Source organism: Notechis scutatus, chromosome 12, assembly GCF_049901735.1.
Source record: "Notechis scutatus isolate UNSWTSFEM ecotype Mainland chromosome 12, rNotScu1.2, whole genome shotgun sequence".
Taxonomy (NCBI): Eukaryota; Metazoa; Chordata; class Lepidosauria; order Squamata; family Elapidae; genus Notechis; species Notechis scutatus.
The window spans coordinates 16,668,203-16,681,463 of record NC_142020.1 but is presented as its reverse complement, the minus strand read 5'-3'; the positions used below and the strand labels follow the sequence as shown (position 1 = coordinate 16,681,463).

Here is a 13,261-nt window from a genome sequence, read left to right as displayed (position 1 = left end):
CTATGTATATACTTATGCCTATTATCTTGTAAGTGATTGACAGATCAAATAAAATCAGTCAATCAATCAATCAATAAAGATTTTCCATCAGGGCAGCCAAGTCAGAGCGCATTAATTCAGAGCAACGGAAATTCTTGGTGCTATTGAGCTGAAGCGGAGGGAGGGGAGGCAGGAAAGGGGGCCGGGGGGGGCACAACCTGTCCGAACAGACCCGGCTGACCTTGGAGGGGCGTGTCGTGAATCAAGAGGGGGGGGAGGTTAGCCCGGCATAAGAAACGAGATGGACCCGTGGACGGACGTTGGGTGGAGCCCACCTGCACCAGCCCCTGCTAACCCTGCAAGGCCCCCGGACTCTCTGGGCTTCTTCCTTGCCCCCAAAGGTTCAGGGGCGTCTTCCTGTCTGCACAGAGCCCCAACTGCGAGGATCCTATTGCACAGACCTTGAGCAAAACCCCGGGATAGACGATCCCAGGATCCTTAGGGGCCTTCTGTCCCGTCCCCCCAGCCCCCCTCCCCCCAACTCCAACCTCCTGCCCCTCCTTTCTTCTCCCTGGAGTGCGGCTGCCCCTCGGCTGCGCCCACCTGCCTGTGTTGGCTCCTCAGGTGGGCGAATGGGAGAACCAGACGCTGACCCATAAGTACTCCGTGTGGCCCCGGTTCAACTCCTTCAACGACAGCGACCCCGATCACAACCACCTCAGCATCGTCACCCTGGAGGAGGCTCCCTTTGTCATCGTGGAGGACATGGACCCCTTGACTGAGACCTGTGTGAAGAACACGGTGCCCTGCCGGAAGTTCGTCATCATCAAGTAAGCCCCGGGGTCCCTCGCCCTTCCTGACCCCGCAAAGGTCTTGCTTTGGGGGCCAGGGTTGCTTGATTTAGATGTGGGGCTGCCCTGCCCTCCCGGTGGGAGACCCCAGAGCCCCCCCACAAGGCGAAGGCTGCTTCCCATGACGTGGCATTCTCTCCGTGGCATTCCTTGGCAGGCGCTGAAAGGGCCTTTTCCAGGACGCTTTGCCCATTTCCTCTTGATTTCCTGGCGGGCTGCTTAGGTTGCCAGGATCAGTCGGTTGACTAAGAGTTGCTGCCCATCTGGGTTTGCAACTGAGGCTGTTCCTAGGCATGTTTCCTTCCTCCTTCCTCCTCCTTGGCCGTCTTTTCAAGCTACAGCAACGGAGGGAGGGAGGGAGGGAGGGAGGGAGACGGACCTTTGTGCTTGTCTCCTCAGCAACATCACCAAAGAAGGGAAGAACCTGAAGAAATGCTGCAAAGGGTTTTGCATCGACATCCTGAAGAAGCTCTCGAGGACCATCAAGTTCACCTACGACCTCTACCTGGTGATCAATGGGAAGCACGGGAAGAAGATCAATAACGAGTGGAATGGGATGATTGGGGAGGTAAGCTCTGCCGCTGGAGGCGCTGGCTCGGCTCCCTCCAGACCCCGCTGCCTTTTGCCCCCCCTGAGCCGGGGCTCCCCTCTCCCCGCTTTGCCCCCCGACAGGTGGTCAAAAAGCAGGCCGTGATGGCGGTGGGGTCCCTCACCATCAACGGGGAGCGCTCGGAGGTGGTGGATTTTTCGGTGCCCTTTGTGGAAACTGGGATTAGCGTCATGGTCTCGCGGAGCAACGGCACCGTTTCCCCGTCTGCTTTTTTAGGTGAGCCTCCCTCCTCCCTCCCGCCCACCCGCCCTTCCCGGAGCCTCCCTCCTTCCCTCGTTGCTTTGCAGAGTTGGGCCAACCGTCCTCTGGCTTGGCTGGCTGTCGTGGCCGGCCTCCTGGGGTCTGAAGCTGGCCCTCCCTCCTCTTTGAGGCACCTGGCACGGGGGGCTTGGCTCAGGGCTTGATCCGCCCACTTTCCCTGGCAGAGGAAGCAAGTTGGGATGCCAAGCTCCTTCCTAGAGGAGAGGTCAAGGAGCAGGGCGGGGGGGCTGAGGGGCTTGTCCTGCCCCAGGCTGACCTGGGGCAGAGAGCCTTGATCCGGAGGGGTCCTAGCGATGTAGCCTCTGGGCCACATCCAGAGTGCCCTTCCCAGCAAAGCCAGCCACCTCTTCCTGCCCCTTGGGTCACAGGCCTCCCTCCTGGGCCGCCCTCCTGGTGGGCTGCTGTCTCCACAGCTCAGCCCGGCAGCCCCTTTCCTGAAGAGACGTGGCAGGGTGGGAGGGGAGGGTGCTTCTCCCCCGCCCCCCTTGGCTGCAGAGGCCTCCCGGGCTCTCGGGGCTTTTCCTCCCCACCTTTGCCGCTCACCAGTCTGCATTGGGGCTCAGCCGACGTGGCTGCGGTGTGAGAGGAGCAGCTGCAAGTTGGCTCGTGCGGAGGGATCCCCTCCCGCCAGCCAGGCAGCCAGCAGAGGGGCCAGGGGGCGGCAGGAGGGGCGGCTGGCAGCCGGGGGTCTCGTGCGTCATTCTTCCTGCCGCAGACCGGCTCTTCCACGGGGCGCCTTTCTCGTTGCAGAGCCCTTCAGCGCCTCGGTCTGGGTGATGATGTTCGTCATGCTGCTGGTTGTCTCGGCCATCGCCGTCTTCATCTTCGAGTACTTCAGCCCGGTGGGCTACAACCGCAACCTGGCCCAGGGCAAAGGTAGCGCCTGCTCAGCCAGGGGGCCAGCCCCCCCGCCCAAGGAGGGCACCTTTCTCCCTGACCTGCCAGTCATGGGTCACTGGGGGGGAGGCACTGTGTGTCCTGGGTGTGCCCCACATGGGAGGCCGGGGCAGAGTCGCCCCAACGTTCTTCCCCTCTGCCAGCAGCGTCCAGCCTCTTGGAGCCAGGGAGCAAAAGGACTTCTGGCTGCCCAGAGGATCCTCCAGATTCAGGAGCAGTCTGGATGGGATGGCCTGATTTGGGCCTGAGCTCAGCTGCCCTGTCCTTGCCTGCTTACTCTCAGAGCAGCTTTTCGGAGGGTTCCTGGTCCTGGCTCTGTAGAGGAGGAGGAAGGCTGGTGCCCTGAGGGAGGAGGGCCTCCTCAGCAGGAAGCCCCCCACCGGGCAGGGGGGCGTTAGGGGCTGGGCTTCTGGTCCAGGAGCCGCACAGGCCACCTCCTCCCTTGCCAGGGACCTCTCCAGTCCGCCTCCCAGCCACGCGTGGCAGCCTTCTGCCTAGGGGTGGCCCTGACTCCCTGGAGAGCAGCCAGGATGGGGTTCAGCAAGGGGGATCCTGGGCCCAACTCTCAGGGGGCGAAGGGCTGCTAAGGAGCCGGCGAGGGGCGCTGCAGGCGGCTTGGCAGTGGCCTGGCGTGTGGGGAGCAACCGCTAAGCCCAGGGCCCCCTCTCGCCCCCTTTGTGCCCCCAGATGCTCACGGGCCCTCCTTCACCATCGGGAAGGCCGTGTGGCTCCTGTGGGGCCTGGTGTTCAACAACTCCGTCCCGGTGCAGAACCCCAAGGGCACCACCAGCAAAATCATGGTCTCGGTCTGGGCGTTCTTCGCCGTCATCTTCTTGGCCAGCTACACGGCCAACCTGGCTGCCTTCATGATCCAGGAGGAGTTTGTGGACCAAGTCACGGGGCTGAGTGACAAGAAGGTCGGTGGGGCGCCTTCCTCCCCTCCCCAGCCCCCCACCTGTCCGCGGCATTGGAGGCGGGCAAAGCCGGCAGGAAGACGGGCCGGCCTCGCGCCCCCTCCTCCCCCAAGCCCTTGGCACTCTTTCCCTGGCGAGGTGGCTGGCATCAGCTTTGGCACACCCCTCCTCCTCCTCCTCCTCCTCCTCCTCCTCCTCCTCCTCCTCCTCCTCCTCCTCCTCCTCCTCCTCCTCCTCCTCCTCTCCTCCTCCTCCTCCGTGGGCTTTTGCTGTGTACGTGCCTCTGCTGTGGGCCTTTCTGGTGCCTGGTGACTGCTGCAAACTGCAACGTTCTGGAAGGTCCAGCCGAACGTCTGTGGTTCCTATCAAAGCCAGGGAATGAACTGGGTTCGGATGGATACGCTCCTCCCCCCCCAAGAGCCGGGACTGTCAGGCGCTCGGAGGAGGCGCCTGGGGTGGGGGTGGAGGGTGGCCACAGTGGGGTCCCCGGGCTGGCCAGGCAGGGAGGCCTCTGTGTGTGGGGGAGGGGCTGGGGGGCTCCATGCTGCTGGCGAGTGGTGCCCCTCCGTGCCAGCCGGGTGATGCCTGACCCCCCCTCTCCCCTCCCCCAGTTTCAGCAGCCCTACGCCTACTCCCCTCCCTTCCGCTTCGGGACGGTCCCCAACGGGAGCACCGAGAGGAACATCCGCAACAACTACAAGGAGATGCACGCGTACATGGTGAAGTACAACCAGAAGGGCGTGGAGGACGCCCTGGTCAGCCTGAAAACCGGGTAGGTGGGGCGCTGGGGGCCCCTGGGGGGGGTCTGGTTCATTTGGTTCCATGGCGCTGCTCCTTCGCCTGGCCCTTCTAAGGAGGGGCAGATCCTGGGGCTGCACGAGGCACAGCGCCCCCCACTCTGGCTGGAGCCTGCAGGGACCCCAAGGAGGCACCTTGCCCCACATCGAGTCACTGGGGGGAAGCACCCCCCACGGAAGGGGCCGGCTGCCTCTCGGTTGTGGGCAGGAAAGGCTTCTGTGGGGACCAATGAGCAGCCCCCCACCCCTCCCCCATGCTTGGCAGATTGCAGGGGTGGGGGGCCCTTTTCCCTTCTAGGGATGGTCCAGGATTGTTCCTGCCAGGAGGGTCGGGGGCCCCATGGAGAGCCTGAGGCCTCCCCAGCCCCTCCCCAGCCCCAGGCGCCCCTTGCCAAGGACTGCCCCCTCCCCCACCCCCGCTTTCCGGATTGGTCCGCGCTCTCGATGCCCAGGTGCTCTCCCGCCTCTGCTGATGGCCGCTGCCTGCAGCAGGGGGTGCACGTCGCCTGTCCTGCCCCTGATTTGGGGATCAATATGCCACCGCTTTGGCTCCGAGCATTTGGGGGAAGGGGGGAGGGAAGGGCGGAGGGAGGGGGCTGCAGAGAGCTGCTCTGAGTTCCGGACATCGGCCCGCGTGATCCTTTAAAGCCGGGGCTTCGGCAGGTGAAGAAACGCCGGGGCGATGTGTTGACACCCCCACATTTTCAAGCTGCCACGGTTGAGGAACCTCTGCTTTGGAGGGTTTTCCCCCTCGTCCGAGACCATCGTCCTGAACTAACAAGCCCAGCGGGGCGGAAGGCAAGCGCTTTCTCCCAGCCACTTGAAGGCAGCCCTTCGACTTAGATGCCCCTTCATAGTGCTTGACAGCCCCCGGAGCGGTTTTACGGAGCCAGCCTCTTGGTCCTCCTTTTACCCATCCCGGAAGGACGGAAGGCTGAGTCAACCTGGAGCCGGTCAGGATCGAACTCCTGGCAGTGGGCAGAGTCAGCCTGCAATACCGCATCCTAACCACTGCGCCACCATGGCTCTGGCAGATAGACCGCCTCTGGCCCCGGAGGGCACAATTAAGGGGGCACAGTCCCTCCAGCTCCCCCAAAAGTGGCATCCCGGCTGCTTGACTCCCAGGTTCAGCCGAGGGAAGGACGGGCCGCGTCCTGCCTCTTTTCTGGGGCTTCGGAGGGGAAAACCTCTGCCTGCCCCCTCCTTCCCCCAGTGTGGAAATTCACGTTGGTGTTTTATTCGCTGTCAAGTGTCGTTAAGGGGGTGATGAGTCTTCCCTCGCTGAAACATGACGCTCCCTGCAACTGACAGGGCGCCGTCTATTTTGAGTTACGGATGCGGGAACTGAAAATCATGTCGGGGGAGGAAGCAGCCAGCACGCAGCCGGTGTGTGTGTGTGTGTGTGTGTGTGTGTGTGTAAGGATGGCAGCCCCACCTGGCCAAGGGGGAGTTTGGCCACTCTGGGAAAGGACGAGTGTTTTATTGTGTGCCGCGGACTTGGAGAACGAACGGCTCGCTTTGGTTATTATTCATAAAAGTAATTGTAAATCACGGCTGGCCCAGCCGGAGCTCACAGCCAGGTGCTCCAGGCAAAAACAAAGAGAAAGCAGGTAATAAAACCAGCACAGAGCAGAGATGGAGGCGGCTTGGAAGAGGGGACGGAGGAGCAGCCTCCAGCAGGAGCCGCCTCTCTGTCAATGGAGCCCCCCATGACTCAGCCTGGATTTAGAAGCAAAACCCCACAGAATACATTCTGCCCCCCGCAACCCCTCCCCCAATAGCAGAATAGATGCCAGGTGGCCATCGATCAAAATAGCATTCTTATCGGTTGGCCTGAGACCCCAAAGGGACCCGGCTCTTCCTGTGTGGAAGCAGCCACGGAACTGAGCCCCTCCGGAAAGGGCCCCGTCCACACCTCCAGCGGCAAAGCTTGGCGGGGGAATGCAGGTCGTCCTCGATTAGTGACCTCCGTCGAGACTGGTAACTCTGCCGTTAAGTGAAAAGGTCACTTGGTGAAACCACTACGGCGTTTGCCACCTTCCTTCGACTTTCCTTGGCAGACCCTCTAAGGGCGGGTAGCAAAGTGACCGTCTCGCCCCCATTGACCGTCACCGCCGTTGCTAAAGGAGGCAGAGTCACTAAACCAGGACTGTCTTTAGCAGTCCCTCGTGGCAGGAAAGGAAGGAAAAGGCGCCTCACTTGGAGGCCGTTGGGTCGGAAGGCTTCTGGAAGAGAGAAAGCCCCTCAGGGGAGCCTCCATGGCCAGGAGCAGCCTGCCTGCCTGCCACCTGTGCCGGGAGGGGGCTCTGCCCCCTGCTTTGGCCAGGCACCAGCCAAGGGAGGAGAGGGGCTGGGAGGATTCCTCAGGCCGCCGTTATAGGTCCCAAAAGCTGCTTTCAGCCTTGGCTTCTCCTGCAGCATGGCAGGCTTTCTCCCTGAAAGAAGCCGTGTGTGTGTGTGTGTGTGTGTGTGTGTGTGTGTTGGGTTTGCTTGGAATCACAGCACACAGAAGTTTGCTCTGCGACCTGGGGAGGGCCCCCTCCCCCCCAACATTCCCCCGGAGTGGCTGCTGCTGTTTGAAAAATGGTGCATTTGTTGCCGTATTTTATTGCGCACTCTGATAGCTCACCATTTTGCCGGGGAATTGAGTGTGTTGTAAGCTGATTACTTTGCAGGAACGTAGCTGGGAAGGGCAGCCCACAGCAGCAGCTTTTGAAAAAACAACAACAACAACCACCTCTTAAAACCGGAGAAAAAGAGCCCACCGGGGTCCATCCCAGGCTGCACACTCTCATCACACGCACCCTGTTTCTTCCACGTTGTGCGTTCCGTGGTCAGACTGGGTTGGCACAGCATCCATCGGAGGCATTTCCGGGGTCTTTCCTCTGACCCCCGGTCAGGTCAAGCCTGGGTGGTTTGTCTGGATGGGCCAGGATAAACAGCTGAGAAGCCCCTCACCCCTGGAAAGGAAGGGCTTTAATTGAGAGGAAGGGAGGAAGGAAGGAAGGAAGGAAGGAAGGAAGGAAGGAAGGAGAAAGGAGAAGGGAAGGGATGCACCTCGTGGTTGAGGCCCCAAAGGCCTGGAGCTCTCCCCTCTTCCTGAACCTGCAGAACACACCTCGGGCGTGGGAGGGAGGGAGGGACCTGTGTGGACAGCCACTTTCCAAAGCCGGCCAATGGGCCCAGGGTTCGATTGTGGGCCAAAGTGGAGGGTGCCTCTCTTCTCTCTCCTTTCGCTTCCTCTCTCCTGCAGAGAGTGAAGGGCTGCAGGCAGTCACTGGATCTTCTTCTCCGGCCCCTGATGGGCTGCCGGCCACGGGACCAGGCACGGAGTGGCAGGCGGCCAGGCGCCTTCTTTCCGTCCGCCAGCTGAGCTTCCCTTCCTTTGCATTCCAGGAAGCTGGACGCTTTCATCTACGACGCGGCCGTACTGAACTACAAGGCCGGGCGGGACGAAGGCTGCAAGCTGGTGACCATTGGCAGTGGCTACATCTTTGCCACCACGGGCTACGGCATCGCTCTGCAGAAGGGGTCTCCCTGGAAGAGGGCCATCGACCTGGCGCTGCTGCAGTTTGTGGGAGACGGTGAGTGGCCGAAGGGCCTTCCTGGAAGGGGGCTCCCTCTCGGCTGAGGTGGAGCCTGGGAATCTGCGGGAACCCCGCCGGGCCTCCCTCCCTCCCCCTGCCTGCAACCCTCCACTTAGTTCCTAAGCAGGGACAAGACCAGGAAGGGGGACACCCCCCCTCCCCACATTGAGGCTTTGGGAAATTTGAATTGTTCTGTTGGGAAAGAAAACTGGAAACGCCCCATAAAAGAAACTCCTTTGAGAGTTCTCCAGAGTCAGGGAAGAGAGAAGCCGCTTCACTTTGCTCTCTGCGCAGATGAGCCCATTTCTTGAGGGGGGGGGGAGTTGGGGGTGCCGATCCCCTGCCCTTTGCAGGCCTCACAGTCCTCCCATCTGAAACTTGTCTCAGGCATCGAATAGCCGTTTTGCCTTCTTGCAAAGGGAGGGAATCCATCTTTTCTGTTTTTAACAGCTCCTTTTTTTTCTAGCTGAAAAACGACAAAACACCAACATCCTTTGCTTTAAAAAAAGGGGGGCAGAAAGAAGATAACATTCGGCTTCAGTGCGCCCAGAGTCTTTTATTCCTTAATAGCTGCACCCACTCTAGCCCTCCAGCCCAGTCGGGGGAGTTCCGCTCAAGAGAATGGCCTTCCCAAGCCAAACTCTGCTTGGTGACCAGCTCTCCATAAGGAACGCTGCAACTCCACGTCCTTCGCCCTCCCTCCCTCCCTCTCGCCTTGGATGCCCGCCTCCCTCTGACCTTCACTGGCCTTTCTTTCTAGGGGAGATGGAAGAGCTGGAGACCCTCTGGCTGACCGGCATTTGCCACAACGAGAAGAATGAGGTCATGAGCAGCCAGCTGGACATCGACAACATGGCGGGCGTCTTTTACATGCTGGCCGCCGCCATGGCGCTCAGCCTGATCACCTTCGTGTGGGAGCACCTGTTTTACTGGAAGCTGCGGTTCTGCTTCACCGGGATGTGCTCCGACCGGCCAGGGCTGCTCTTTTCCATCAGCAGGGTGAGCCTGGACATGAGTCACGCCCGGGAAGGGCCAGGAGGACTGCCGTACCTCTGGGCCCCGGCTTGCAAAGGCAGAGGGGGGCAGAGCAGAGCAGAAGGAAGGGGCTCTCCGGAGGACGACGGCGGGATGATGGCAGTAATAGCCATAGTTGACCTGCCGTGGCTCCCAGCCGCTCCGAGTGGCTGTTGCGGGAGGAGCATCAAGGGAGCTCATCCTTGGCGGTTCTTGGAGAAATGGGCAAAGCCGGAGAGAGAGGTCAGGCGTTCGTTTCTGTTCTTCCCTGATCCACAAAAGAAGGGGGCAAGGTCCAATCCGGGACGCATCTCACCTCAGGGGGAGGGGCAGGAGAGGAGTTTAAGGGAAGAGCCTTAATCAACCCCCCTGGCCAAAAAGGGGGTTTCATTCCAGGAGCCGCCAGTTTACCTTGAATTTTGTTGGATTCAGCAGGAAAGCACTTGGGGCAGACCTTCCCAACTAATTAGGCTGCTGCGGGAAGTGGAATTAGCATTCGGAATGAAGTTACTTGTCCATGGGAACACAAAATTGGGGTGGTTTTTTTTTTTGTTTTTTTAACACTTTCACCGGTGGGTTCTTACTTCCAAATAAGTTGGTTGAAATGCAAGTTGTTTAAACGTGGAGCAGTGCCTGGGTTGGTGTTCTTTAATTGGTTAATTGACTCTGCGGTTCTGTTCTTGTCAAAAATTATACAGAAATAATTGGATGGAGCTACTCAGCCGTAGAGCTAATAATCCCAGAACAAGGAAGGAAGACTTCAAGGATGGTGTCTCCCTTTGCTGATGGTTTGAGGGATTGCTTGGGTTGCAGCCGGCAGCTGCGCGGTGGGTGGCTTGATGGGTTCATCCCACCCACTCAGCCTGGCCTCTCCTGAGAGAGGCGGCCAAAAACCCCAGTGGTTTGTTAGCAGCGGTTATGCAGTTATGTAGCTACTTACTTCTGAGTACAGGTGTTACTTCCAAGAAATTCTTGAAGGTGGACAATATATGAGGGAAGAGATCCTTTTCCATCTTTCTCCCTGGCTGTCCCATCTGTTGGTACTTGATTTCCGTTTCTCTCTTGGTTTAATTCTCATGACAGTCATTGTGAAGAGTCTGTTTCCTCCAAGTTGAGTGCTCCCTCATAACGCAAACTCTGTACCAAGCTTACAAGGATGCAGTCTCGTCCCCCCGTTTAAAAATCCAGGTTTTAAATGCGCATTAAATTAAAGCGATGCTTCCCTGAATGGCGGGTAGGAAGACTTTCCCCCCCGAGTCCCTCCAAAGAATTGGAGACTAAACCCAGCACCTCTTTCCTGTTGCTTCCCCTGCAGGGTATCTACAGTTGCATCCATGGGGTCCACACTGAGGAGAAGAAGAAGTCCCCCCACTTCACCCTGACCAGTTCTCAGACCAACATGTTGAAGCTCCTGCAGACGGCCAAGAACATGACCAACGTGAACCCCGGGCGGATCAATTCCCCGCAAAGAGCGGCCGAATTCATCCGCCGTGGATCGTTAATGATGGACCTGATGATGGAAAAAGGCAGCTTCATCTTCTCGGACAGCAACCGCCCTCTGACCCCCAAGGAGAACATCTTCAGCGACAACACGAATGAACTGCAGACCTTCCCTGCAAACCGCCACCCTGACACCCTCAACAACTACGTCTTCCAAGGGCCGCACCCCCTCACGCTGCACGAGTCCAACCCGAACACGGTGGAGGTGGCCATGGCCACCGAGGCCAAGGAGAACTCCCGCCCGAGGCAGCTGTGGAGGAAATCGCTGGAGTCGCTGCGCCAAGACTCCCTCCGGCAGAGTCACGGTTCTCAGAGGGACGAGGGCACGGGGGGCAGTCAGCGGCACTCCCTGAAAGGCCCCAGGTACCTCCCAGAAGACGACCCCTCGGACGCCTCGGACGCCTCGAGCAGAGCCACCGGCCACGTTGAGGGGGAGAGCAACAGCAAACCCCTCAAGACCAAGGACAACGCGAAGAAGAGGCCTGTCTCCAAGTACCCCAAGGACTGCAGCGAGGTGGAGCTGACCTACCTGAAGAGCAAACAGGCTCTACCCCGGGACAAAATCTACATCATCGAGGCGGACAAGCCGCACACGTTCCACCTGGACGTTCCCCCAGAGTATGCGGAGACCATCATCCTTCCTGAGCTGGCTGACTTTCCCAACCTCTATCAGGATCGCAGTGACAGCCCCCGGGCCCCCGAGCAGAGCAACCAGATCCCCTTGACCAGCGGGGAAAACCTTCCAAGTAACGGCCAGTACAAGCTCTACCCAAAGCACTACGGCGCGAAAGACAAGAACGTGGCCTACAGTGAAGCGAACGAGCGGTCCCGGCAGAAGGCCACCCACTGCCGGAGCTGCCTGACCAGCCTGCCCAGTTACGCAGGGCACTACTTCAGCCGGTCACCCTACCGGTGTGGTGCCTGCGTGCGGATGGGCAGCCTCTACGACATCGAGGAGGGCCAAATGCTGCAGAGCCCTGCCAACGCCAGGCCCCGGGAAGAAGCGGGCCAGCCGGACTGGGCCCAGGAGGAGGGGAGCCAGCCGCCCCGGAAGAGCAAGCTGCCGATCAGCAGGCAGCGCTCGTTCGACAACCTCTTCAGCAAACACCGGGACGGCAACGGGGGCAGAACGGCCCGTAGCATCAGCCTGAAAGAGAAGGAGAGGCTTCTGGAAGGGGGCCCCTACGCCACCCTCTTCAGGGCCCCCCAAAGCAAACACTCGGGCGGCAAGCTCCCGCTCTTCTCGCGCACGTTGGACGATGGTAAGAGGATCAAGTCGCTGTACCTGGAGTGCTCGGCTGAGGACCCTTTCCTGCATTCTTACTGTGACGACCAGCCCTCGGTGCTGGGGCCGAGTCCCGCCGGACTGCACAGGCAGCAGCCGGCCTATGACAGCGTCTCCCGGTCGTCGGTCAAATCGACGGCCTCATACTGTTCCAGAGATGGCCGGGTCCACAATGACGGGTGTGTCTCGGAGCACGGGATGCCTTACGCTGCCCCTCAGAACAGCCTGTACTCTGCTCCGCGAGGGCTAAACTCCTGCAGCGACCGGCGGGTCTATAAGAGGATCCCCAGCCTGGAGTCGGACGTGTAGCGCTGAGCTCCAGGGGGGACGTAGTTGCCGGAGGCCAGAGCGGAGGGATGGCCCTTAGCAGAGCGTTGGAGGAGGAGGAGGGGGAGGAGTCCAGTTGCCTTGTGTAGGTCCCATATCCCACGTGCTCCGTTCCACCAGAAGAAGGAGGAGGAGGAGGAGGAGGCCCTGGGAAGGGACAGTCCACTCCCTGCCCGGGGCCACTGCGTGGACTGCACTATCCCTAGTTCCGTCTCCCTGCCCTCCCCTCCCCCACTTGCACCCGAGTGGAGTCCCGACTCTTGATCCAAAGGAACGCCGATCTGTAGAGCAGATTTGCCCCCCTCCGCCCTTTTCAGGGATGGTGGAAAGCAGGACAGGAGTGGCCGCCGCCGTGGACGGTCACTGTGCTGGGGAAAAGCTGCACCCCCCCCCCTGTGGGCAACAGTGATGTTTTTCTATCCGGATGCTTCTTTTGCCCCGTCGGTTGGACTCCGTCCTCCGAGCACTTTCACCCCCTGTAATTCTGCCCTCCCCCAAATTTTATTTTTCAACAGAGAATAAGCAATATGGTATGCATGTACTTTGACACAGAACAAAAGCTAAACAAAACAAAAAGCAAGTTTAAGAATGCGTTTGCACACTTACCATGGTAAGACTCATCCAAGAGATTAGAAAGATAGTCTTTTTTTAAAGAAACAACTATATATATATCGCTATAGCTCTATGATTTAGCCTCATACTTATTTTTAAACACAGAAAAAGAAAGCAAAAAACAAAAACAAAAAGCCAAACCTCAGGGCCCATGAATGGAATCAGTATTGTCTTCATCTGTCTCTGTCGTGCAGAGATCCAGCTGCAATTCACCCCCCCTCCCCCCTCCAGATCTCCTGGCAAGGAAAGACCCTGCTGAGTGGGTCACCAGCTCCATGCTGGGCCTTCAGCCGGGGGGCTTGTCTCAGGAAAGGGGGGCCAGCGACCCCCCCCGCTCCCCTCTAAGGCAGCAGAGGTCCTATAGGGCTTCCCCCAGAGCAGGCTGGGGCAGAGGGGGGGCAGGTGCTCCGGGCCCTCTTGGACCAGCTGCCAGTCCCGAGAAGGCCAGGAGCCCAGAGAGGAGCCAGGAGGCCTCTGGGGCGGATCTGCTCTCGTAGTTCTTCCGAAGGGGACCCGGTTGGGTACGGCCCCCCCTTACCCCCACCCCCCTTGGTTTAGACAGCCCTCCTGATGCTAAGGGCTGGTTTGCACATTCCGTCCCCACAACTTCCCTCTTCCGGACCCTGG

At 59.7% G+C, this 13,261-nt stretch overlaps 1 protein-coding gene across 2 annotated transcripts in view; it reads left to right on the top strand.

The window, feature by feature from the left end:
• Positions 1-13,040, top strand: part of GRIN2A (glutamate ionotropic receptor NMDA type subunit 2A) — a 60,863-nt gene extending 47,823 nt beyond the window's left edge. For both annotated transcript variants that reach the window (XM_087942306.1, XM_087942305.1), the window contains 9 exons: positions 604-809; positions 1,230-1,398; positions 1,503-1,656; positions 2,452-2,577; positions 3,286-3,515; positions 4,124-4,284; positions 7,706-7,893; positions 8,657-8,895; positions 10,226-13,040. In XM_087942306.1, coding sequence (XP_087798432.1) covers positions 604-809; positions 1,230-1,398; positions 1,503-1,656; positions 2,452-2,577; positions 3,286-3,515; positions 4,124-4,284; positions 7,706-7,893; positions 8,657-8,895; positions 10,226-12,004 — 3,252 coding nt within the window. In that variant the 3' untranslated portion in view covers positions 12,005-13,040. The remainder of the gene's footprint in view (positions 1-603; positions 810-1,229; positions 1,399-1,502; positions 1,657-2,451; positions 2,578-3,285; positions 3,516-4,123; positions 4,285-7,705; positions 7,894-8,656; positions 8,896-10,225) is intronic.
• Positions 13,041-13,261: the final 221 nt, after the last annotated feature.